The sequence below is a fragment of the Hylobates moloch genome, unplaced genomic scaffold (genome assembly GCF_009828535.3).
Source record: "Hylobates moloch isolate HMO894 unplaced genomic scaffold, HMol_V3 SCAFFOLD_19, whole genome shotgun sequence".
In the NCBI taxonomy this organism is placed as follows: Eukaryota; Metazoa; Chordata; class Mammalia; order Primates; family Hylobatidae; genus Hylobates; species Hylobates moloch.
Window position 1 is genome coordinate 23,967,837 of NW_026652294.1, and position 22,540 is coordinate 23,990,376.

Here is a 22,540-nt window from a genome sequence, read left to right on the forward strand (position 1 = left end):
CTCTGTGGCTGTAAGGTCTAGTGGTCGCCCAGGTTGGTCACTCAGAGCCACACCCAGCTCCTCTAGGCCTAGAAATGAGGGGTGCTGAGGGTGGCAGGCCTGGAATGCCTGGCTCCTGAGAGTCGTCCCACCCCTTGGCTCTCCTGCTGAGAAATGGGTTCCTGAAATGACCTCAGAGGACACTGTCCCTTTCATGTTAACCACAGGGCCCCCTCCTCCCCACTGTGGCCTGGCAGAGGCCTTTGTAGGGTACTCTCGCAAGGCGTCCCTCAGTCAGGGGGATGCGGAAGTCGAAACAGAGGGGCCGGTGCTCTGAGGCCCACCACTGGGCTCACAGGCCACCCCATCCTAGGCCATCCCAGCCCTGGGAGGACCAGACACCTCCTCGCTGGGGTCTGAACCCTGAAGAGGGATATAGGAGACAGGCAATTCCTCTCCATCTGCTCACTCCCAAAGCTGTGTTCTGTCTTCCCTGGAAGACAGATGCTGTTAGAGCCACATGTTTCTATCTGCCTCTGCCCACCCCTGGGGCTTGCTGTGTGCCAGACACTTGGTGGCACTTCACATTTCTCATTTAAGCCTCAGGACAACCTTGTGAGGTGGTTTTATCCACCCACGTTACAGAGGAGGAGACTGAGGCTAAAGACACCATGACACACTCAAGGGCTCACAGCTAGAGGGTGGTTAGGATCACACGGGGGCCCGGGGCTGTCCACCTCTAAGGCTAAGATACCACGTGGTATATCACAGCACATCAGCACTCAGCTAGAAAACATTCCTCTATGACAGTGTTTAGAAGGATGACTTGCCAGGCAATGTTGGGGATGTTGCTTTAATTTCATGACTTGGTCTCCTTACGTGTGAAGCCTGGAATAGTAACTTCTGCTCTACCTGACTTATAGCAGAGATCAGAGCATCGAATAATGGTTGCTAAAATATCTTGGAAAAGGAAACAGTCCTATCCAGATGAAATGTGTTCGGCCGGGCGCGGTGGCTCACGCCTATAATCCCAGCACTTTGGGAGGCTGAGGCGGGCGGATCACGAGGTCAGGAGATCGAGACCATCCTGGCTAACACAGTGAAACCCCGTCTCTACTAAAAATACAAAAAATTAGCTGGGTGAGGTGGCGGGCACCTGTAGTCCCACCTACTCGGGAGGCTGAGGCAGGAGAATGGCATGAACCCCGGGGGGCAGAGCCTGCAGTGAGCCGAGATCGCGCCACTGCACTCCAGCCTGGGCGACAGCGAGACTCTGCCTCGAAAAAAAAAAAAAAAGAAATGTGTTCATACCGTAGACATGACAGAGACCAGCTCTTGTTCAGTGCCCCCTACCTGCTGCCTGCTTCCTCTGCTCCTCGAACAGATCAGCCGAGCTTATGGAGGAACTTGCTGACAGCCTCTCTAGGCGGGCCCTGGTCTCATACTAGAGAAGACAAGGAAAAGGAAACATTAGGCTCCAAAGATCGTGGGCAGTTTTGCAAAAAGAATCACTGAAGAGCTGTCATTTGAAAGTGTTTGCCCCCCAGGCTCTTTCTTTCCAACAGTTACTGAATGCCACTGTCAAGGCCGGGTCCTGCGGGACAGCACAAAGCTCATGTTCTGCATGGGAGGCAGGTCACAGGCAGGCTGATCAACATACAACCTCAGCCAAGATAGTCGGAGGGAGGGAGGGAGAGCAGCATCTCTCTCCTGGTGCTGCTTCTAGCCAGCTGTCAGCAAAGGCCATTCTAAGAGTCTCTTTTCCAAGCCCCATGACACTATTTTAAAACTGAACTTGAATGTCAACTTTGAAGCAAGGCAGATTTTATGGACCGTGGGAACAGCAACAAGGGGCAATTTTACTTTTGAAATGATGGCGTAATGTTACACTTGCAGAAGTTTAAACTCCTGCAAAATACACTCAGCACATTTTAATAAACCACCATCCAAATAGTCAGAGGCACAGGAGCAGTTCAGCATGAGGGAAGATGCAAACCTCCCCACTTCCACTTGAATAGTCAGAGGCACAGGAGCAGTTCAGCATGAGAGGGAAGACGCAAACCTCCCCACTTCCACTTGAGTCCTACAGCTTAGCAAGACTTCACTATGATGAGTTCATTAGCATTTCTTTCTTCCTTTTTTTTTTTGTTGAGACAGAGTCTCACTCTGCTTCTGGGTTCAAGCGATTCTCTGCCTCAGCCTCCCAAGTAGCTGGACTAGAAGCGCGTACCACCATACCGAGCTAATTTTTGTATTTTTTGTAGAGATGGAGTTTCATCATGTTGGCCAGGCTGCTCTCGAACTCCTGGCCTCAAGTGATCCACCTGCCTCAGCCTCCCAAAGTGCTAGGATTATAAGTGTGAGCCACAGTGCCTGGCCAAGTTCATTAACATTTCTGAGAAAAGCCAACAACCTGAAAATAAATATATGCACTCCTCAGAAACATATCTGGCTGGGCGTGGTGGCTCATGCCTCTAATACCAGCACTTTGGGAGGCTGAGGCAGCCAGATCACCTGTGGTCAGGAGTTCAAGACCAGCTTAGCCAATATGGTGAAACCTCATCTCTACTAAAAATACAAAAATTAGCCAGGTGTAATGGTACACGGCTGTAGTCCCCGCTACTTGGGAGGCTGAGGCAGGAGAATCGCTTAAACCTGGGAGGTGGAGGTTGCAGTAAGCTGAAATCATGCCATTGCACTCCAGCCTGGGTGACAGAGGGAGGCTCTGTCTCAAAAAAAAAAAAAAAAAGAAACATATCTATGTACTTCATTTCACTCTGTTTAAAAGTTATTAAGTAAATTACAGCTGCATCAACAATTGAAATATATTCAAAAGATACTGGATAATGGCTATTCAAAACACCAAGGGAGGAATAAGAGAACTGTGAGATAAGTCCTTGTCTTGTAAACACTCCTCTTGCTGAGGCAGCAAGCACATGATCAGTTATATAGACCTGGGTTCAAGTCCTGACTCCAGCACTTTCAGGCCAGAGGGCATCTGGCAGCCTGAGCCCAGCTCACTCAGGATCTCCTCCCCGACAATGCCCACACCCACACTTCCTTCCTGCATTATGAGGCACCCAAAGAAACTCTCCAGACCCTTACATCAGCTTGGGCTTGTCTTCCAAAATACATATCTGATGAAATGGCCTTGATATTGCCAAACTTCTTCTGGGCCTCATCTGTATTTTCAACTGGCTCATAATCTGGCTTGCGGCGAGCAGTAGGTCTGCAATTAAAAACAGCCAAATTAGGTTAAACTAATTTGAGGTGAAGCAAATGTGTTTCATACTCATTTTATTTTTTAAAATGCCAATAGCAGTAAATTTTGTAAAAGGATTTTAGGCCATTTTTAAAAGCCTGAAAATTCTAATTAAAAAAAAAAAGAATAAATATCCAAATGATACAACATTTGAAGGAATTTCTGTTTAAAACGGGGTCTGTTATTTCACATTTCAGTTCAAATATGTTATTTCACATTTCAGATCAACTGGGTAAACACTGAATACATTGTTTGGAATGTCCATAGGACACTGCTCTCTCTATATTGTATAGGATATATAATGTCCCAGTTACCTGGGACAATTTCAAGTCACACCTGTTGCCCCAACATATTAGTAGTGCCCCCTTGCACTCTCAGAAGTTCTCTGGTTGGAAAATAAATTCATTCATAATCACCAAAAACTGGAGACAGTCTTCAGTAGGTGAATGGATAAACTTGGCAAGTAAGAGAAATGAACACAAGAATGAATTAGTCTTGACCAAGTGTACTAAGAAAAGTTAAACCAGAGTAGGAAGGCTCATTGCTACATGACTCCATTTATATGATATCTGGGAAAGGCAAAATTGTAAGGCCAGAAAACAGACCTGGGGTCAGTGACCAGGGGCCAGGGGCAGGGGAAGGGGGACTACAAAGGGCATGGGGAAAATTTGGGGGTGATGGGAACTGTTCTGTTTCTTGGTTTTGGTGGTAATTACATGAATGTATGTGCCTGTTAGAACTGTAAGTTTAGGGCCGGGCGCGGTGGCTCATGCTTGTAATGCCAGCACTTTGGGAGGCTGAGGCGGGCAGATCACGAGGTCAGGAGATCGAGACCACGGTGAAACCCCGTCTCTACTAAAAATACAAAAAAAATTAGCCAGGCGTGGTGGCGGGCGCCTGTAGTCCCAGCTACTCGGAGAGGCTGAGGCAGGAGAATGGCGTGAACCCGGGAGGCGGAGATTGCAGTGAGCCGAGATTGCGCCACTGCACTCCAGCCTGGGTGACAGAGCGAGACTCCGTCTCAAAAAAAAAAAAAAGAACTGTAAGTTTAAAAACACAAATTTTACTATATGTAAATAATACCTTAAAATTGGGGGAAAAAAGGTTGGGCGCAGTGGCTCACGCCTGTAATCCCAGCACTGTGGGAGGCCAAGACGGGAGGGATCATGAGGTCAGGAGATCGAGACCATCCTGGCTAACACGGTGAAACCCCGTTTCTACTAAAAATACAAAAAAATTAGCCGGGCACGGTGGCGGGCGCCTGTAGTCCCAGCTACTCGGGAGGCTGAGGCAGGAGAATGGTGTGAACCCAGGAGGCAGAGCTTGCAGTGAGCCAAGATTGCACCACTGCACTCCAGCCTGGGTGACAGAGTGAGACTCCATCTTAAAAAAAAAAAAAAAAGGGGGGCAAAAAGGTGAAACCTTCCTGACCTAGGCCATCCCTGACCCATGGATCAGAATCTTCAGGGAAGAGGCCTCCACACACACATTTCTTTCAAGGTCCACAGAGGATTCTGATGTGCACTTCCTATTTAGAATCAGTAATTTAAAATCAAAACAGGCTGGGCACGGTGGCTCACACCTGTAATCCCAGCACTTTCGGAGGCTGAGGCAGGCGGATCATTTGAGGTCAGGAGTTTGAGACCAGCCTGGCTGGTGAGACCACCGTCTCTACTGAAAATACAAAAATTAGCCTGGCATGATGGTGTGCACCTGCAGTCCCAGCTACTCGGGAGGCTGAGGCAGCAGAATCGCTTGAACCTGGGAGGCGGAAGCTGCAGTAAGCTGAGATTGCACCACTGCACTTCAGCCTGGGAAATAGAGTGAGACTCTGTCTCAAAAAAAAAAAAAAAAATCAAAACAATATTCCTGAAATAGTACAACAAAATCATTTACTAGTCTTACAAAAGGTTTCAAAAGGTTTTCCTTTTTGAGGGGGACAAGGTCTTACTCTGTTGACCAGGCTGGAGTACACTGGCACGATCACAGCTCCCTGCAGCCTTGTACTCCTGGGCTCAAGTGATCCTTCGACCTCGGCCTCTTAAAGTGCTGGGATTATGGGAATGAGCCGCCGTGCCCAGCCCCTTACAAAGGTTTTCATGTCATCATGTTATCAGCAATTTTTTTCCCAGAAATGCATGGATTCACTACTACAACCCCACAGTTTTGCATTCATACCCATCTGAATAGCCTGTAGTTTTCAGAACTGTTTCAGTATCTCTGCTGGTCTCTTTTTTCCAATAGGAATCTGAACTGTCATCCCAGCTAGAGAAAGAACTGCTCCTTAACTCCACTGGCTCGTCAAAGTACCTGTATGAGCAAGAGTACAACAGTGACTTTGGAGGTCCTTGCTGACACTCGTCCTGGGATCTCTCACTTCCACGGATGTGGGGGATGCCTCCTTGAAGTTAATGGCAGTCACATAACTAGGTCTAGCCAATGAGACAGGAGCAGACACGAGGTGTGTCATTTCCAAAGCCTTTCAAGTACCTGTGTTCAACCTTGCCCTGTCCTCTCTTCCCAAGCTACATGGAAGAGATTGTGTTCCAAGGTGCTACAGTCTCAGGTAGGTGAAACCTCCATCAGTCTGGACAATCAAGGTGACACATGGAGGACAGAGGTACTCTAGAGAACTACCTGAACCCTCAGCTGACTTTATGTGAAAAACAAATCAACTGCCATTGTGTTCAGCCCTTGAGATCTGGAGGATGTTTGTAATCTTAGTATAACCTGGCCTATCCAGACAACACATGGCATCTTTAAATGTTATCGACCACAGGTTATACATTTCACTGTCTTTAGGTCTCATTCCGCCTGGTTAGGCAGTCACAAACAACACTGCTGGGCCTAGAGAACTGACTCCATACAAGGAGCTTCTTGTTGGCAATCCCTTCCGTGTTAAGCACATTCAATGAAAATGATGTAAATGACGCTAATTAACCTCCTCCTGGAGTTGGATACAAAGCTATGGATCATTGATCACTGGGCCATTCTGTGGATAGTCTTTCAGTCTGGAGCCTGCAGTAAACTTGATCTGATTTGCAAGCATCCCAGGAGAGCCTGGCCTTCGGATCAGTTTACACTTTAATTAGCCAATTGTCACTGAGCAGGGCATTGCTCAGAGAGCAGCACTCAGTGTTGGCTTTTGGTCCTGTGTGATTAAAGAAAAATCTTTGACCAAGAGCAACAAGGTCTGCCTGGAACAGGAGAGACTGACAGGCGAGGTGGATGTGCTAAAGCCTTGAGAAAAAGTGACCATCGACCAACCAGGCACGGTGGCTCACACCTGTAATCCCAGCACTTTGGGAGGCCAAGGCAGGTGGATTGCTTGAGCCTGGGGGTTCCAGACCAGCCTGGCAACATGGCAAAGCCCCATCTCTACAAAAAATGCAAAATAAAAAATAAATAAACAAATAAAATAACTGTTTCCTGACCATCTCCGGGGATTAAAAGAAAAAAATTAATGGAGCATGGTGGCACGCCTATAGTCCCAGCTACTTGGGAGGCTCACCTAAGCCTGGGAGGCCGAGACTGCAGTGAGCCGTGATCATGCCACTGCACTCCAGCCTGGGTGATAGAGAGGGATACTGTCTCAAAAAAAAAAAAAAGACTGTGCCATGCCGGAATTCACGACAGCTTAGGATGGAAAAGCAGTCTGGCCAGATGTACACACCTCATTAAGGCAGTCCAAGAAGTTCAGAGGAGAGAGGCAGATCCCAGGGAGGTCTTAGGAAAGGAAGGGTGACAGAAGAGAATACAGAGGCCTTAACAGACACCATCCAGGTTTTCTCCAGAGAGTAAGGACAGGAAGCACACTGGAAATAAGATGAGCACCAAGCTCCGTGCTGTAAGGAGTTGCACAGAAGATGGAGATCATAGGAGGTCAGAGGGGCCAGTAACCAAAGGCCAATATAAGAGGGAAGCAAGAACCCATAAGAGCAAAGAGGCCAGGGACCTCAGTGAGCTAAGATCTGGGTGGGGGAAATGCTAAGAACAAATTTATTCTTTCTTGGCAGAAAAAACAAAACAAAACAAAACAAAAAAGGGACAGAGGATAAACTGCTGTTGGAGCAGATGGTATGATATTACATCCTTAACAGACAGAAAGTAAAATTTCTAAATGTGGCTTCTGCCTTCTCTGGCAAGAAGGTCATTAAGAACAAATCTCATGACACTAGCATCTTCTCCTTAGGAAGGAAAACGCGGTGTTCAAAGTGTATCTGGATTTCAGCTAGAAACCGACCAGGCTCTCCCTATGGCGGATGAGTGGATCTGTACTGTACCCAGGCTCTGCCTGGAGGAAGAGAGATGACCGATCCCCTTTCAGAGAAGAGAGATCAGGACACTGAAGGAACCGGAAGTTACATCAGAGGAAGGTTCAAAAGATGTGGGATGTGTGCTGGCCTGGAAGGTGATATTCACGTTTGAGGGGCTTATTTTAAGGCACCATGAAAGAACTAAGATCAATTCAGTGAGGAATTTTAAAACTACTTGATAAGCACCTACGAGGAGTCAGGCACTCTGCTAGGGGAAGACACAGGGCAAGAAGACACATTCAGCTCCTGCCCTCATGAGGCTTGTGAACTGGCTTATGGAAGGGAGGCTGACTTGAATGCAGAAGCCTCAGAAGCTGTGTTAATGAAAGGCAGAGTTTCTCACGGAGCCGCCCTGGGACCAAATGGCTGTCTTGAGGAGAAGGAAGGGTGCAGTAGAGGGTGGACTGCCCTGGAGTGGGAAGAGGGGGGTCAGCACTGGACTGGTGCAGGGTGAGGGTGGGTTGGAACTTCCAGGTTCTTCACGACTCTGTGATACTAAATTTTGTAGATTTAGCAACACTCTAAGGAAATAACATTCTTCATTCTTATAAGCCAATGTACTTATCCTGAAATGTAGAGGAATCAGATTACTTTTAAGTGACTGAACTATTCAGAAGTCAAAGAAGAGAGACAGCCATCAGCTTGGGTCCCCCTGACCAGCATTAGCCTGAGGCAGCAGTCCGTGCATGGGCTGGGTGGTGCCTTCTCTGTCTTCCAGTCACCCACGAGAGGCTCTCTGTGCCCATGCTAAGCAGGAGCAACTCAGTAGGAGGACCAGCAACTCACTAAGAGACCGACAGACCCCCAGCCAGGCCTCCAGCTGACCTTTGGAAGGATGGGGTGAGTGGGACGACTAACGGCCACTAGTCCCTGCTCAGAAACACATAGACTTTCCTTCCTCATCTCCAAACCTTTATTGGCTTTTTAATGTTTTGATTGTATAGCTCTCAATGCTTTTTTACTTTTATTTTTCCCCTCCCACCTCTGTCTTTACCCAATCTTAAAAACATTCCTTAAAATCCCTTGATAAGAGCACCCTAATATCACATTTGCTCTGATTTAGAGCTATAGATAGTTGTCTATTCTAATTAAGGCCATGCTAGCTTTATAAGGCTGAGCAAATTGTTCTAGTTTCATTATCTTGTACTCAATATATAATTATACTGCTTATATCCTAGAAATAATGGAACTCAATAATAATAAAAAAAAACAAGGACAGGTTTTATCTTATTTTTAACAGAAACAGAACTCTTTCATAATTCATAATGTTCAAGTTCTAATGGGCTAATGAATAATTTGAAAGCAATAAGAGCTCCTCATCGAACTAATATATTTGCTTTCAGAGTCCATGTTTATTTTACCTCAGTTACCAAAGTACCTAATAGTACCCTCGTTCTACTAATGGTGGTCACCCTACCAAGGAGGACTAGAGAAGGCATTTATGTTCCTATTAGACAATCTGCAGGTCATGAGAAACAATACACCAAGGTCTCTCTGGCAAGAGTCCAGGAGGCATGGTCTATATAAATACGCCATCTGCTCCCAGGTTTCAAACCGTAAGTAACAGTTTCATAGCAACAGTGGCTTCTGGGGCTAACTCTTTTGATTAAGCCTTTGAAGAAGGGGAAGTCTGAAAGACCCCTGAAGCCCTTACAAGGCAGAAAGGCCCCACAGGGGCCTGTCAGTGACCTGGAGCCAGTGAGGGTCTCTGAAGTTCCCATTAAGCAACCTCACTTAGAGCTCTCTTACCAACCCGGCTACCAAGCAACAGTACTGATTTAACTGAAACTTTCTCTTTTTTTTGAGAGAGGGTCTTCTTGCTCTGTTGCCCAGGCTGGAGTGCAGTGGTGCAATCTAATCTCACTGCAACCTCTGCCTCCCAGGCTCAAGTGATCCTCCACCTCAGCCTCCCAAGTAGCTGGGACTACAGGCAGGTCCACCATGCTAGGCTAATATTTTTGAAATTTTTTGTAAAGATGAGGTCTCACTATATTTCCCAGTCTGGTCTTGAATTCCTGGGCTCGAATGATCCTCCTGCCTTGGCTTCCCAAAGTGCTGGGATTATAGGTGTGAGCTACCGTGCCCAGCCTAAACTTTCTTTACCTTCCTACACTATCATCTGCAGAAGTTGCTAATAAGCAGTGAAATAATCAAAGATGTTGTGAGAAGCCACACAGGCAAATACAGACCCGTACTGCCAAGAGTTTCCTCTGACCCAGACTTACTCCATCATTTAATATTCATAACTGGAATGATCTGACACGCATGCAGTTTCCAAATCAAATTACACATTTCATTTTATTCTGTGTAAAATCTATTTACATACCTTTAAAAGGCATGATTTGGGTATCACTTCTGAGTAAAGTGAAACTTGATGCATTATAGAGGCTACAAAGGATAGGCAAATATAAAACCACCCAAGTCTCTGAAAATACCACCATGGAACACGACTAAACTACTACTTTATTTTTTTTTTGGTAAGATCCCTGGACTTGAAATAATTTAGAGCTATACTTAGAGACAGTTTTAAGGGTAGTATTCTTTATACAATTCCTTGTCTATAAACATTGATAGGAAAATATACAATTTCACAATTAGATCCTAGGTAATATATCTGTTCTATATATGAAGTGCGTGTGTGTGTATATATACACACACATATATATATTTTGTACATATGAAAATGCCTCAAACCTATAAATTGCCAGACAACTCTAATGCTCTCCGAGACATAAGTGATGGAGCCTTCCAGTAAGCACCGCCCATTACTGACAGGAACTCCTTCAGTTTTCATGAACTGCTAACCCAAAGGTGGTCCTCAATGTGGTTAGTTTAACTACCTAACAATAGTCATCAAACATTTAGGCTGGGTGTGGAGGCTCATGCCTATAATCTCAGCACTTTGGGAGGCTGAGGCCAGCAGATCACTTGAAGTCAGGGGTTTGAGACCAGCCTGGCCAACATGGCGAAACTCCATCTCTACTAAAAATACAAAAAATTAGCCATGTATGGTGGCACACGCCTGTAGTCCCAGCTACTCAGGAGGCTGAGGCACAAGAATCGCTTGAACTCGGGAGGTGGAGGTTGCAGTGAGCCGAGATCATGCTACTGTACTCCAGCCTGGGTGACAGTGAGACTCTATCTCATAAACAAACAAACAAAAAACATTTAGACTGAATCACATGTCTCAAACTGAGTTTCTATATTATCATATAGCAGCTAAACATAGTAAGAGCCAAGCATCATTCTAAACGTGCTATAGTATTCACAGTATCTCATTTGATCCTCACACAACCCTATCGGGTAGGTACTACTAGGGTCCCTAATTTACAGATGAGGAAGCTATAGCACAAAGAAGTTAAATAACTTGGCCCAGGTGACACACAAGTAAAAGCCAGGATTCAAATCCATGCCATCTGGCCCCTGGGCCCATATTCTTACCCCTCTGTTCCTGAGCTGTGCCCTCTCCAGTGAAATCACAGGTTCATTTGGTGCCTTTTTAGCAGACCTCTCCCTGGGCCGAGCAGGTCCTTACAAAGTGAAGTGACTCAAGTTTAAACTTGTTCTCTTTGCTCTGGCAGGCCACTTGACCGTGCACTGCTCTCCACAGTCAGCTTCACACTAGAGTTATGCATTTTGTCTCAATCAGATAGTGAGTGCTGAAGGAGAGAAACCTAGGCTTTACTCTGGGATCCCCTCAAAGTGCAATCATGTTCCTCATTAATAAATACACACACCCATAGAGTTTATTTAATGCACTATTGTACCAATTGGAGTTTTCTGAAGCTGGCATTCTGAAGCACAGAAATCTCCTGAAGCCCTGAGAAAGAGCTGTGAAATATTCCCACTGCTGGACTAAACACATACCTTCAGGATTTTGCAGTTTTCTCCAATTTCATAATTTAAATAAATGCATCTCTCCTACCTCTAATTTTAACTCACAGTTGTTTTATTGCCAAACATTTTAATATTAGCCCACATTGTCCTTTTACAAACGTTTCTCTAATTTTTACTCCAAAGAATAGCTTTGGCTCCAGCCAAAGCTTTTAAAAACAGTGAAGTAAATTGATTTGTAATTTCTCCTAATGAAAATAAACTAATAAATTCATACTAGTCACTGCTTTTCAAAATGACACTTTAACGATGATTTGTAATAGAGTACCTTGAGCTGGAAGTAAAATATGAATCGTCACTGTCATCATTATACTTTCTTCTTGGTTTTGCCATGATGGGTGATTCCTGCTCTATGGTCTGCATATCTGAAGTCACTGAATGTGAAATACCACTTGAGAAAACAGAAAAAAGTATATATCAGTAAGTTCACAAACTTTTGTTTCACCAAAATAAACAAAGCTTTAATTTATATTTTGAACAAAGACAAATGTATTAGAGGGGTTAAAAACATAAGCAATAAAACAATTTTTTTTTCTGGTGTGAGCTTTCAAAAATGTTAAAATTGTGTGCGGACTGTGTCTACACAAAATACAGTCACAAACATTGGTTATGTCCGTGGCTTCCTCTCTGGTAGGTGCTTCATGAAGAGCCAGACCTTTTTCCGTCTTTTAAAGAGCCAAATTTGAAATTTTTCATGTTATACTGAATACCAGAGCAAAGCAAAAATAATTAGAGAAGTTAATGAATAACAAAAAAAAAACTCTAAAGTTGAAACTAACACAGTCCAAGAAAAATCCACTGATGATTGGCACACTGTTTTAAATTCTAACTCCAAGAAAGCAGTCTCACATACCTTCTGCAATTTCCAAATCCCATGCCGAGTCTGTCTGAGTCAACATTTTTTTTGCCACTAATGTTCATCTTTTCATCTTTCTTCATTTGAATTTCGAGATCCTTATAGGCTAATCGTAATGATGAAACACTGCCAGAAAAACCAAATACTCCTTAATTTAGCTTTAATCCTTTGTTCTTATATTAAAATAGCAAGCAAAATTAAACATGTAACTTATACTTTTAGCTTTATGATTCTTTCCATAATTAACAATTATGAAGGCAAGTTGGCGTTTTTTCTACCTGCCTTTTTTGAATAGACGTTTAAGAAAATTTGAATGAGCTTACAGCCACTTTCCCACTGCTGCTCAACCTATACCACTTGTCAAGTTTAGTTCACATTACCTATTATTGTATAATAACATAATGTATACCCAAATCACTTCTATATGGGATAGTGAAAAGCAGGATTTCTTACTTGGATTAATATTTTATTTTATTACACTTCCACATTACATAACAAAGCATGAGGTTAGTCTCACTACTCTATCTTGATTTAAGATAAATAAATAAATATATAAATTTGACTTTACAAATAGATCAACTAAGGGGCTATTACTTAATTGTAAAAGGATCCTTCCTTTACAAAATAATTTCTTGTAGATACATCTCTATGCAATCAGGCTTCTGAGAGCATTTAAAATGGGATAGTCACTCATCAGCTAGTAGACTCTTTAGCACTACTAGTCAGTCATATACCACTCTTCTATTTAAAATCAAATATCTGCTACAAGCAGGACACCAAAGGGGTAAAAAGGTTTACAAAACATTGTCCTTGCTCTCAGATTTCTAAAAATGCAATAATGACTTAATTTTTCATAAAGAAAACTATGCCTATATAGCAAGAACAGCAGTTTGCATCGTATTTTAGTGAGACAGCACAACATTTCAGGGCCCTGAAAAATGATCTATCTAACTTGCAAGGATTTCTAAGTTATCATCCACTTTATAAAAACACGTAAAATATCATGAATTCCTGGCAAAAGAGGCATTGTATAAATTCCTAGTAATATAAATATATTTCTGCATAGTAACAGGGAAAGACAACAGAATTTCTTTCTGTTTTTTGAGATGGAGTCTTGCTCTGTCGCCCAGGCTGGAGTGCAGTGGTGCAATCTCGGCTCACTGCAACCTCCACCCACCAGGTTCAAGCGATTCTCCTGCCTCAGCCTCCTGAGTAGCTGGGATTACAGGCACCTGCCACCATATCCAGCTAATTTTTGTATTTTTAGTAGAGACAAGGTTTCACCATGTTGGCCAGGCTGGTCTCGAACTCCTGACCTCAGGCGATCTGCTCGCCTCTGCCTCAAAGAGTCCTGGGATTACAGGCGTGAGCCACTGCGCCCGGTGCAGAATTTCTCATTAGGAAAAAGTAATCTTGCTTTTGCTGTTTCTGTTCTTTAATGAGTCAAGCAAGATTTCTTTGGTTTTCACATGGCAGTTTGTTTTCCCTACTCTTCTTACAGAACAGGTTATGGCTATTTTATTCCTTAACAAATAAATACTACTCTTTCTTTTGGAGGAAAACAATAGCTCTGTTTAAAATCATGAATACATATAATTATAGCAACAGATTCTTCTGGAGAAGATGCATGGGGATGAAAAGGTTCTAGGTTCTACTAGAAAGATAAGAGATGGAAAAGTTTTCCTTCCTAGGTAATCTGACATGGGACTGTGTCACTCACTAAAAGCATGCACTTTGATATCCAAGCTTACGAGAACATCTCTCTGGAAGCACCAGCAGAGTTAAGAAGTCAGAACACCGTGTTTCTCAGAACTTCAGGAGTGCTTATGGGTACTGGCTCAAGGGAGGACTGCAGGACACAGATCAAACAAGAGGAGCAGCTCGAGGCAGCTCTGCCTCTTCCTTCCGTCCTACCAAGTGGGCACACAGAGAGCCTCTGAGGACGGACTGGGAAACTGCTAGAAGGAGACCAGGACACTTCATGGGCCGTTCAGTTTCACACTCTGACAGTACAAGAAATGACACCATTCTGACAGTTTACTGAGCTGAAATAACTTTATTTACAGCCATTAAAAAAACTAACTTGCAAAATAACACTCATGTATTAAGGATAAAACACCTGTACTTTCTATGGGTTTGAGTGGCAGTGGTGGTCATTAAGGCACAGTGGTGTGGTTGTTCTGAACAAGGCCATGAAAGTTGCCAAACTGGCTTCTCAAATCAAATTCATAAATCTTCCGATCTGCATCTTTGTTTTTGTGAGGTATTAAACACGCCTAATAAAAGATACAAGTGAAGGCTGGTTGTTGCTTCCTGTTTTCAGGAAGATTAGCATGTTAATATTGGAAGTAACAACCAGACTTCACTCCATCCAGCTTACCTGCCGCTTCTCCATCCAGCTTACTTGCAGGAGGGAGCTGATCAGGGCCCGGTTTTACACACGCTCTGGGAAAACCTCAAGCATGAGTAATCTGGACAGAGCCTACTCCCAAATACTAAGAGAAGCCATCGAAACACTCAAATCTAACCTTTCCCTTTGCCAGGATCAAAAACTTAGCTTAGTATGAGAAATTAAAGTCTGTGACAAGTCAATGTAAATTTTTACACAAAGCATTTCAAACCATATTCGACCTAAATACAGTTCAGTGCTGCCCCCTATGTTCTGTGAATTAAATGACAAGGAGAAACATCAACTTCAAATTATTTGGGTTCACCTTATAAACTCCATCTTAGCGAACTGTCAGTATGAACAGTATGAATAGTAGTATGAACAGTATGAAAAGACAGTATGAAAAGCAGTTGCATTTATTGTGCACCTACTATGTGCCAGGTACTGTTTGATGCACTTCAATGAGCACTTAAGCTATTAAACTAATCCTTAAAACCATCTCATAAAATAGGTGTTATTTTCTCCATCACACAGTCTATAGTAACTCAAGCTAAAACAGATAAAATACACATGAAAGTAAGAGAAAACACCTTTAAAAAACACACGCACAAAAACTAGGGATCCAGGTTACTTTTCCTTTCTGTGTGGCATGCACCCCCCGCCCTTCTTCTCTCCTCATCTTTGGTACACAGTCAGTTTCCAGAAGGCCATCTTTCTCTTCTGATTTCAACACAAATGAAAACCTCTCAAGAGTCTTACAAATGTCTATGGAAAACCGGTCTCTTCACTGGCCTCCTGGCTTCCAGTTTCCTCCCCTCTTCCTGGCCTGGGTATCACTACCAAACTCACTTTCCCGAGACGCCCCTTCATCACAGCACTGCCGAAGGAGCTGTTTCTCTCGGGTAAGTGGACAACCACAGCCTGACTTTAAGGTGCTCCACATTATCGTTCCAACTCCTCCACTTCAGGCAGGCCCCCGACACACACGATCATTCCACCTTCTTCATTCTCTGAAACTCTTCCTTCTCCCTCTCCAAGATCCAGGCTCAGAACCTCTGGAGACACCACCAGAGCCACAGTCTTCCATCATGTATTTAGAATTTAGTCACAGAGTCCAACAGGGCTTCAGATTATAAATACTTTTTTCATTATAGAGATATAATTCACATACCGTAAAACTCACCCTGTTAAAGTCCATGATTCAGTGGTTTTAGCACATTCACGAAGTTGTACCATCATCACCACTAACTCCAGAACATTTTCGGCAGTCCAAAAAGCAGGCCTGGACCATTAGCAGCCACTCTCCATTCTCTCCTCCCCCCAGGCCCTGGCAACCAGTAAGTTGCTTTCTGTCTCTACATATTTGCCATTCTGGACACTGCATATAGACAGAATCATGTCATGTGATCTTTTATGACTGGCGTCTTTCTTAGCACAAACTTTTCAAGGTTTATCCATGTTGTGGCATATATCAGGACTATATTCCTTTTTGTGGCTGAGTAATAGTCCATTGTATGGACATACCACATTTTCTTTCTCATTTATCAGTTGGTAGACGTTTAGGTTATTTCTACTTTTTGGCTATTAGGATTAACGCCACTATGAACATTCATGCACGAGTTTGTGGGTGGTCGCATAGATGTAAGTTTTAATTTCTCTTGAGTATATACTTAGGAGTAGATTTGCCGGGTCACATACAAACTTTACGTTTAACTTTCTGAGGCACTGCCAAACTGTTTTTCACAATAGTGGCACCATTTCACACTGCCATCAGCAATGTACAAGGGTTCAAATTGCTCCACATCCTAGCCAACACTTGTAACTGATTTTTTTTATTATAGCTTCCCTAGAGAGTACACAGTGGTATCTTATTGTGGCTTTGATTTGCATTTCCCTAACTCTAATAATGTGAAGCATGTTTCATGTGTAAATACCTCGATGCATCTCTGTCTTTCCCTTACAGCTTCAGCAGAAAGTGTTGCTGCCCCCATCCTCTCTTTCCCTTCCAATCCACATGCCAATGCAATATCAGTTTTCATAAAACTAAATTTTGCAGTACCCTCCGCTCCCCCCCACACAAAAATACATGGCATTTGGAAAGCAAATCTTGGAGTTAATAGTTTTATTCCCTGAAAATGTATTAATATAATGAAATTAAACTTACATTGATTCTTCTTTAGGTGCTGCCTTGGCCAGGTCTTCCTGCTCCTTCATTTTATCCGCAGCTTGAGCTTGTTTTTCAATTTCATTAAAGCATGTATTTGCCAGTTTCTGAGCTCCCAAACTTCCTTTTTTGGCTCCAAGCTAGAAGATATATAAGACTATAGTCTATACAAGCTGTTTGAAAGCTTTTGTGACTACAGCTAACATTTCATAAGGGTTAGGACCTGCCAGGCACTGTGACAAGCACTTTACATTTGTTCTCTGGCTTAGTCCTCACAACTCTGTGAAGTTAGTATTATTCCAAGAGTCCCTCAGCATGGGGGAATTCGATTCACGACCCCGTGGATAACAAAATCTGCGATGATCAAGTCCCTTATATAAAATGACATCGTATCTGCATTTAACCCATGCATAGCCTCCAGTATACTTTCAATCATCTGTAGATTACTTACTATACCTAAACAATGTAAATGCTATGAAAATAGTTACTAATTCTGTGTTTTTATTTGTATTGTTTTTACTGTTGTATTCTTACTTTTTTTTTACTTTTTTTGAGATAGGGTGTCACGCTGTTGACCAGGCTGGAGTACAGTGGCACCATCTCAGCTCACTGCAACCTCTGCCTCCTGGGGTAAAGTGATCCTCCCACCTTAGTATCCTGAGTAGCTGGGACTATAGGCACGGGCCACCAAATCCAGCTACTTTTTGTATTTTTTGAAGAGATGGGATTTCACCATTTTGCCCAGGCTGGTCTTGAACTCTGGGGCTCAAGTGATCCACCTGCCTTGGCCTCCCAAAGTGCTGGGATTACAGGCGTGAGTCACTACGCCTGGCCTATTGTTTTTTTTTTCCCCCCAAATATTTGTGATCTGCAGTTGGTTGAATCCATGGATGCAGAACCCCTGGATACAGAGGGCTGAGGAAAGTAAAGCTCATACAAGTTAAGCAGTGTGGCCAAGATCACACAGCCAATAAATGGCAAGGCCAGGATTCAAACGTTGCACCTGCCTCCAGAGCCGGTGCTCTGCAATACATCGCTGTATCTGAAAGCTCACCAGATGACTACCCTCCAAGCCTCACAATATGTCATTGCTTATTGATCTACGCAAGCAGGAGAGAAATTCCTAAGGGACCTTTGTTAATTTTGTCATAGATAGAAAAAATGTTAATCATTCTAGAAAAAATTCAATAAGTACAACATTAATCTCTTTGAACAAAATATAGACTCCTTATATCAAAGCCACATCTATTACAAGACGGTTCAAAAGAATAAAACTAAAATGACAAAGTGGCTTTTTAGTTTTAAAGCTTAACTACCAGATTTTTATATATAAAGTACATAATACTCACGCCTTTTTTAGCTTGATTTGGTTTCTTTTTTATGATCGAGGAAACCTCTGCCAAAAAATAAAAATTAAAAAGTAAGACCACTAGAAATAATATTTCTTTTTATGTGTGTCTTTTAAAATTCTAAAATACCGTATTTTATTATTTAAGAGATAACATTTTCCACATTAGTTTGTCATCCAGAAGACTCAAGTTGATAAGCATATTTTAGATTGACAGAGCTTCATCAAAATGGAGTCCTCAGTATTTCCATGCAGTCTCCAAACTCAGAGAAAATGCATTTTTTTTTAACAGTACAATGAAGAGAGATAGAGCCTGAGCTTGCCCCACTCAGTACCTTCTTCAGGAGCATTTTAAAAAATATATTACAACAACTTTTTTTTTTTTTGAGACAGGGTCTCGTTCTGTTGCCTAAGCTGAGTACAGTGGCATTACCTCCCAGATCAAGGGAGCCTTCCACTTCAGCCTCCTGAGTAGTTGGGATCACAGATGCACACCACCACATCTGGCAATTTTTTTTTTTTTTTTAGAGATGGGGGTCTCGCGATGTTGCCCAGACTGGTCTTGGACTCCTGAGCTCAAGTGATGCTCCTGCCTCAGCCTCTTAAAGTGCTGAAATTATGAGTATGAGCCACCACGCCACAACTCTTTTATTAAGTGCTACTCTTCAAAAACTTTAAAACACTTTTAAAAATCTAACAATTTTTTAGATATGGTCTCACTCCATTACCTAGGCTGGAGTATAGTAGTGTGATCAGAGCTCACTGCAGCATTGAACTCCTGTACTCAAGTGATCCTCTCGTCTCGGCCTCCCTAGTAGCTGGGACTACAGGCATATGCCACCATGCCTGGTTTTCTTTCTTTTTTTTTTTTTGTAGAGATTGGGGTATCTCACTATGTTGCCCGGTCTGGTCTCGAACTCCTGGCCTCAAGTGATCCTCCTGCCTTGGCTTTCTAAAGTGCTGGGATTACGGGTATGAACTATCATGCCCAGCCCAAAAACTTTAAAAATCATTATAATTTTCCATTTTTATTTTAGATTCAGGGAGTACATGTGCAGTTTTGTTACAAGGGTATATTGTGTGGTGCTGAGGTTTGGGCTTCTCTTGATCCCATCACCCAGATAGTGAGCACAGTATCCAACAGGAAGTGTTTCAGCTCTTGCTCCCCTCTCTCCCTCCCTCCTTTTGGAGTCCTCAGTGTCTACTCTTCCCATCTTTATGTTCGTATGAACCCAAGATTCAGCCCCCGCTTATAAGTGAAAACATGTGATATTTGGTTTTCTGTTTCTGCATTAGTTTGTTTAGGACAATGGCCTCCAGCCATGTTGCTGCAAAGGACATGACTGTTCTTTTTTATGGCTGCATAAAACTTATTTGAAAATATAAAGTTAGCAGCCTGGACAACATAGGGAGACTCCACCTCCACAAACAAACAAACAAAAAAAATTAGCCCAATGTGATGGCATGCACCTGTGGTCCCAGCTACTTGGGAGGCTGAGGTGGGAGAATCCCTTGGGCCAGGCTGCAGTGAACTGTGATTGCACCCACTGCACTCCAGCATGGGCAATAAAGTGAGACTCTATCTAAAAAAAGTAATAACAGTAATAAAAACAAAGTTAGCTAGGCATTATGTATACAACTAAAGCAGCCAGTGACATGCTTTTTCACCTTGGCTTATATATAGATTTTATCATATTAGCCAAAATAAATATAAAGCATCCTCGGCCAGGCATGGTGGCTCATGCCTGTAATCCCAGCACTTTGGGAGGCCAAGGCGGGCAGATCACCTGAGGTCAGGAGTTTGAGAACAGCCTGGACAATATGGTGAAACCCCGTCTCCACTAAAAATACAAACAGTTTTCTGGGCATGGTGGCGCACACCTGTAATCCCAGCTACTTGGGAGGCTGAGGCACGAGAATCGCTTTAACCCGGCAGGCTCCGGGAGGCGGAGGTTGTAGTGAGCTGAGATCGTGCCACTGTACTCTAGCCTGGGTGACAGAGTGAGACTCTGTCTCCAAAAAAAAAAAAAAAGAAACATAATACATTCTCTTATTTTAATAACAGTACTTTCTAAATTGCACAAAAATACTTTTAGAGAAAGTTTCTTAAAAATCATTTTCTAAGTACATTTTACTTATAGGTTATATATTGTCTTTAGAATTATGTTTAAGAAACCCAGCAAAATTAAATTCTTAATTTTTTCATATAAAGATAAGAATGTGCTTTGATAGGAAAAGATAGCATAAAGCCACAAACAGCAAAAGATTACAATCTTTAGCCATGAGTAGACAATAACGTCATTACATTTCAAGTGTGAAAAAGATGCTTGTGGGAGTTTTCCTTTTCATCACTTTCTTTTAGATTTGTATTGTATCATACAAATCTATATTGTAGTAGTCACATAACCTGCTCCCAAACTCTGACAAGTCTAATACATGATGAAAATGTCAGGAACATTTCTAACAGTTTAGTTATTGTTCACCAAAGCAGCTGCTTTCCGACTAATGTGATGGAATAAGTAACAATTACAAATTACAATTCCTTGATAATGAAAAATTTAAGATTAAATTCACCTATAATAAAACTAGAAAGAGAAGAAAATGAGTTCTTGAGGAAAAAGGAATGGTGTAGATGTTCTGACCACTGCTTATTTAGGTAAGGTGAGCCAGCCCAACATAAACCCACCAATCAAAACCATCAGCAGCCATATTGACTAAATGTACACATTGCTGTTTTTTTTTTTTGAGACAAGGTATCACTCTGTCACCCAGGCCGGAGTGCAGTGGTGTGATTACGGCTCACTGCAGCCTCAACCTCCCAGGCTCAAGTGATCCTCCTGCCTCAGTCTCCCAAGTAGCTGGGACTACAGGTGTGTGCCACCACACTCAGCTAATTTTTTTTTTTTGTAGAGACAAGGTTTCGCTATGTTGCCCAAGCTGGTCTCGAACTCCTGGGCTCAAGCGATCCGACCACCTCGGCTTCATAAAGCGTTAGGATTACAGGTGTGAGCCACTGCCCCCAGCCACAATGCTGCATTTTATATTACCAAGCTGGTGACAATGTAACATCTTTGTTGGAAGCTTGAGAGATGAACATAGCATCTTTTGCTTAATAAAATCTTAACAGATTCGGTCATGATTATATTACTCCATCAGGTGAGATGCCTAGGCCAAATGCAAGAGGATTTATTTTTTTCTTAATGAGTCATACACTTTAAATCAGAATGTAGGATTTTAAGCATATTACCTAAAGTAGCCTTTGTTGGTACATTAAGACCTTCCATACTTGGTCCTTGCTCTTGTCCACCTGAAAATTCAAAACATTGATATTAGTGCAGAAAATATATTCAGCTAACTTGCTTTTGAATGTATAATAATTCAACTTGCTCAGTGCTACATATCTTATCCAATTTTGTCAATGATAATGATCACCTACCTTTTTAGCTGTATATGCTATTTTTTTTTTTTTTTTTTTGAGACGGAGTCTTTCTCTGTCCCCCAGGCTGGAGTGCAGTGGCGCGATCTCGGCTCACTGCAAGCTCTGCCTCCCGGGTTCACGCCATTCTCCTGCCTCAGCCTCCCGAGCAGCTGGGACTACAGGCGCCCGCCATAACGCCTGGCTAATTTTTTGTATTTTTAGTAGAGACGGGGTTTCACTGTGTTAGCCAGGATGGTCTCGATCTCCTGACCTCGTGATCCGCCTGCCTCAGCCTCCCAAAGTGCTGGGATTACAGGCTTGAGCTACTGCGCCCAGCCTGTATATTCTATTTTAACGTTACAGGAATTTTGACTTAAAAGTCCATTAAAGTAGAAGTGTATTTTTAATCCACTGGCTTTATCAAATAAAAATGTTAGTGGTCTCTTCAACTAATATGATTCAAAATTCTACCTTATGATCTGGTGATTTAATGTGACCTGTCAAAAGATACTTAGTACCTCTGTGGACTATACATACCCAATGTATGTTAATATGTGGAAATCCTTGTTTTTGTTTTTGTTTTTCTTTTGGAGACAGAATTTCACTCTTCTTACCCAAGCTGGAGTGCAATGGCACGATCTCGGCTCACTGCAACCTCCGCCTCCCAGGTTCAAGCCATTATCCTGCCTCAGCCACCAGAGTAGCTGGGATTACAGGCATGAGCCACCATGCCCGGCTAATTTTGTATGTTTAGTAGAGATGGGGTTTCTCCATGTTGGTCAGGCTGGTCTTGAACTCCTGACCTCAGGCAACAGGTCTTCCTGATTGCTTAAAAAAATTCTGGGCACAGAAGATGAAAGTACTGTTGCAAGTGCAAAAGGAAATGAAACTCTAAATAATAAACTTTTATAAAC

General features: G+C 42.8%; 1 protein-coding gene across 3 annotated transcripts in view; it reads right to left on the reverse strand.

Annotated features, from left to right (window-relative positions):
* ARFGAP3 (ADP ribosylation factor GTPase activating protein 3) overlaps positions 1–22,540 on the reverse strand; it is a 58,373-nt gene that overhangs the window by 9,006 nt on the left and 26,827 nt on the right. For 2 of the 3 annotated variants that reach the window (XM_032139547.2, XM_058431419.1), the window contains exons 7-14: positions 21,456–21,515; positions 18,210–18,256; positions 16,861–17,000; positions 12,305–12,433; positions 11,720–11,842; positions 5,420–5,551; positions 3,085–3,208; positions 1,333–1,423 (exon numbers count right to left, since the gene is read on the reverse strand). In XM_032139547.2, the coding sequence (XP_031995438.1) occupies positions 1,333–1,423; positions 3,085–3,208; positions 5,420–5,551; positions 11,720–11,842; positions 12,305–12,433; positions 16,861–17,000; positions 18,210–18,256; positions 21,456–21,515 (846 nt within the window). The remainder of the gene's footprint in view (positions 1–1,332; positions 1,424–3,084; positions 3,209–5,419; positions 5,552–11,719; positions 11,843–12,304; positions 12,434–16,860; positions 17,001–18,209; positions 18,257–21,455; positions 21,516–22,540) is intronic. The other variant, XM_058431420.1, reaches the window with a different exon arrangement.